At 47.5% G+C, this 3630-nt stretch overlaps 1 protein-coding gene across 1 annotated transcript; it reads left to right on the top strand.

The window, feature by feature from the left end:
• The first annotated feature begins 1387 nt into the window (after window positions 1-1387).
• Window positions 1388-3345, top strand: LOC120648553 (tyrosine N-monooxygenase-like). The gene is made up of 2 exons (XM_039925302.1): window positions 1388-2483; window positions 2588-3345. The coding sequence occupies exons 1-2, from the start codon at window positions 1464-1466 to the stop codon at window positions 3218-3220; spliced, it is 1653 nt and encodes a 550-aa protein (XP_039781236.1). The 5' UTR covers window positions 1388-1463; the 3' UTR covers window positions 3221-3345.
• The last annotated feature ends 285 nt before the right edge of the window (window positions 3346-3630 follow it).

Below are 3630 nucleotides of genomic sequence, written 5' to 3'. Positions count from 1 at the left end.
AAAAATCCATGGAACGCTAGCTGTGTCCTGTCGATATGGTGTGGATGTGTGTTCAGTTGATCTGTAATTTGTTTAATTTCAAGGGTTGTATATCTTCCATGAGATGATGCAATTGTGGAATCCAAGAAGTGCAAATGTTGAAACTTTCAAAAGGGATACCTTGTGAACTAAGCTTTGTCTAGATGCATGCATGCATGATGCTTCAATTGTCAATCATTCGCATATAGATTCATCTAACTGTTCCCTTCCATATTTCCCCCCTTTTTTGGTTGACTGGACCTAGTAGTTATGCTTTTGTGTTTTCCATATGTGCCGATTATTTGGCTCACACATAGTTCTCTTAGATCATACTCCGTCCATCCTAAAATAAGGGTAGTTTTAGCATTCAAAATTTGTTCGACAAAAACACGTAGTTTTAGCTTGTAATGTGATCCATCTAATTAAAGCAATAATAAGTACCAAGAAAACATTGTATAGAAAAACACATAGTGCCAATCAAATATTCATTGAGAATCCAGAAAATCAAATAAACAATACAGTTTTCTATCATAATTGCTAGAAGTAATTAGGGGTAACAAAGTCATTTCTTTGGATGAGTAATGTGTCTGAAATTTTTTAGAACTACACTTATTTTGGGATGGAGGGAGTATGATATTGTAAACTACAATCAATCTTATGTCCACGCGATGCTTACGTGTCAGCTACATGGGTAAAGCAAATCTTGCAACTTGATCCAGTAGGTCTTCTTCCGAGTGTGTGAGCTCTATTAAAAGTGTGTGTTTGGAGCCTTGCTGCCTTGGAGGGCAAAGATTGGATGGGATAGGACAACTCTAGCTTTACAAAGCTATTGAGTTAAACTAAAGTCTCCAACATATAGCTTTGATGGGACCTTCATATAACTGACTTTTTTTGTGGAAAAGAACAATAATGTTATTATGAAATAAAATAATGGCGAACAAATTTTAGGCTTATAGGATCACTTAATAAAGTCTTCTCTCGGAGCAGCTCGTTTTGCTTAATATTCATCGCTACTGCTACACAGGTAACAAATAATTGAAATAAACCAATGCATTGATGTTTGAATGCCTATCCCGGAACTGAAGGCGGAAATACTCGGTCCAATGTACAGCACTACTTATCTCTTCCATGTTTGACTTTAGGATCGGAGTAGCTTGCAGCCCAGGTAGTCTTTTGAGGTCATAGAATACTGTAAAACCATACATAATATCAGCCATTACGTCCACATGCTTATGTCAGCTACAACCACTGTAAAACAATGTGAGACTTTTTCAAGACAGATTTAAGTTTATGAGTTGAATCACAGCCCCCTCTATCTATAAGTATACTCACAACTATGTGAGATTATTCAGTGTTCTGCAACACAAAATTCTGACACCACATATAATTCCTCCCTTCAAGCTAGCTGTTCAACACCTACCTTCTCTAGCAGATCGAGTAGCAATATGAGCCCACAAACGATGTCCAGATGCACAACACCACCACTACTCTCACAAACACTGCCTTCTCCACACATCGCCGTTGCAATTTTGGTGACCATGGCTGCCACTCTGATGCTCTTGCTGCTCCATCGTCACAAGAGAGGAGCCGCGTCCAAGAAAAGGGAGGCAGGCCGGCTACCCCCAGGCCCGGCCACGCTGCCGTTCATCGGCAACATGCACCAGCTGATCTGGAACAAGTCCTCAGTGTTCCGGTGGATCCACCGCCTGCTCGACGAGACGGCCGGCGGCGCCGATGCCCTGACCCTCAAGCTCGGGTCCGTCCATGTCGTCGTCGTGGCGTGCCCGGAGATCGCTCGTGAGGTTCTCCGCAGGAACGAGGCGGCGTTCTTCGCCCGCCCGGCGACGTTCGCCTCCAACCTGTTCAGCTACGGGTACAAATCCACGAGCCTGACGGTGGTCGAAGACCAGTGGAGGAAGATGAAGCGGGTGCTCACCTCCGAAGTCCTCTCCCCGGCTCTCGAGTGCCAGCTCCATGGCCGGCGTGCCCTGGAGGCCGATCACCTCGTCAGGTCCGTCCATGGCCAGCTGAAGCTGACACCAGAAGGCGGCTGCATCGACATACGCCATGTGGCGCGCCACTTCTGCGGCAACATCATCCGGAGGCTCGTCTTCGGGAAGAGGTGCTTCGGCGACGGCGAGTCGCCGGCGGCCGACGAGCAGGAGCACGTCGACGCGCTCTTCACACTCGTGAACTACGTGTACAGCTTCTGCGTGTCAGATTACTACCCTGGCTTGGTTGGCCTCGACCTGGATGGTCACGAGAAGGTTGCCAAAGGCGTGATGAGCACGCTGGATCGGCTCCATGGCCCCCTCATAGATGAGAGGGTCCGCGAGTGGTCTCAGCGTCGGAAAGCTGGAGACGACGGGAGAGATGTCGCGGACATTCTTGACGTGCTGGTTTCTCTCCAAGATGCAGATGGACAGCCAGTGCTGTCCATGGATGAGATCAAAGCACAAACAGTGGTGAGTTTCATTAACAATTATTCTTCCAGAAAATAAATTAGGATTGTGTTGTTCATTATAAGGATTGTTCTGCGATTTATCTTCAATTAATTGATCCTTTGCAGGAGCTGATGTTTGGATCAGTGGTCTACCCATCGAATACAGTTGAGTGGGCACTGGCTGAAATGATGAACAGACCGGACGTCATGCGGAAGGCAATCGACGAGCTCGACGCGGTCGTTGGGAAAGAAAGGCTCGTCCAGGAATCTGACATCTCCAAGCTGAACTACCTCAAATCATGCATCCGGGAGGCCTTCCGCCTGCACCCCTACCATGCCATCAACGCGCCGCGTGTCGCCATGGAGGACACCACCGTTGCAGGGTACCTGATCCCCAAGGACAGCCATGTCATTGTCAGCCGGATCGGGCTGGGGAAGAACTCCAAGGTGTGGCCCGAACCGCTCGAGTTCCGGCCTGAGCGCCATCTCGCCGGCGATGGGGCCGCCGACGTCGTCGTTCTCGCCGAGCCGGACCTGCGCTTCATCACCTTCGGCACCGGGAGGAGAGGCTGCCCCGTCGTGTCGCTGGGCACCGCCTTCACGATGGTGCTGTTCGCGAGGCTTCTGCAGGGATTCAGTTGGGCGAAGCCTCCAAGCATCGACAGGATCGATCTGCAGGAGTCCCCTACTAGCCTTGCACTAGCAGCACCCCTTGTTTTGCAAGCAGAACCACGCCTGGCTCCACATCTCTACGCGTAGATTTCTAGTATCAGTACTGTCTACTGTGTGTCATGCATATTATGGACAGAATAATATTGTCGTTGTCAGCTTATCAAGTTATCATCTATTTAGCCGTGCACTGTGACGAACTAAATTACTCTACATTTAAGCACTGCTCCATGTAATACTCCTAGTTTGCTAAACCCAGAACTTTTTTCGCTTTGCTTAAAAGTCTAAGATGTAAGGTTTTGCCTAGCAAAAAGCCCTTCCAATACATTCAGGTAGGGGATTCCCTCCCCCTCCCATTGATCCTCAGAAAAATAAATAAATAATGCATGATCCTGAACTTTGATGTATGCATTGAATTTTTTTCTCCTTGTTTTGCCATTTTAGGATAATTTTACCTACTTTTCAGTTGATAGCATGAGGATAACTAATGTTTATAGGTC

This window comes from Panicum virgatum, chromosome 9K (assembly GCF_016808335.1).
Source record: "Panicum virgatum strain AP13 chromosome 9K, P.virgatum_v5, whole genome shotgun sequence".
In the NCBI taxonomy this organism is placed as follows: Eukaryota; Viridiplantae; Streptophyta; class Magnoliopsida; order Poales; family Poaceae; genus Panicum; species Panicum virgatum.
This window is presented reverse-complemented; position numbering and strand designations above follow the sequence as displayed.

What these genes read in the sequence shown, in the direction of transcription:
- LOC120648553 (XM_039925302.1), top strand. Translation starts at nt 1,464, where the DNA reads ATGAGCCCACAAACGATGTCCAGATGCACAACACCACCACTACTCTCA. An exon ending in AGATCAAAGCACAAACAGTG is followed by an intron (nt 2,484 to 2,587) that starts GTGAGTTTCATT and finishes GATCCTTTGCAG; the next exon opens with GAGCTGATGTTTGGATCAGT.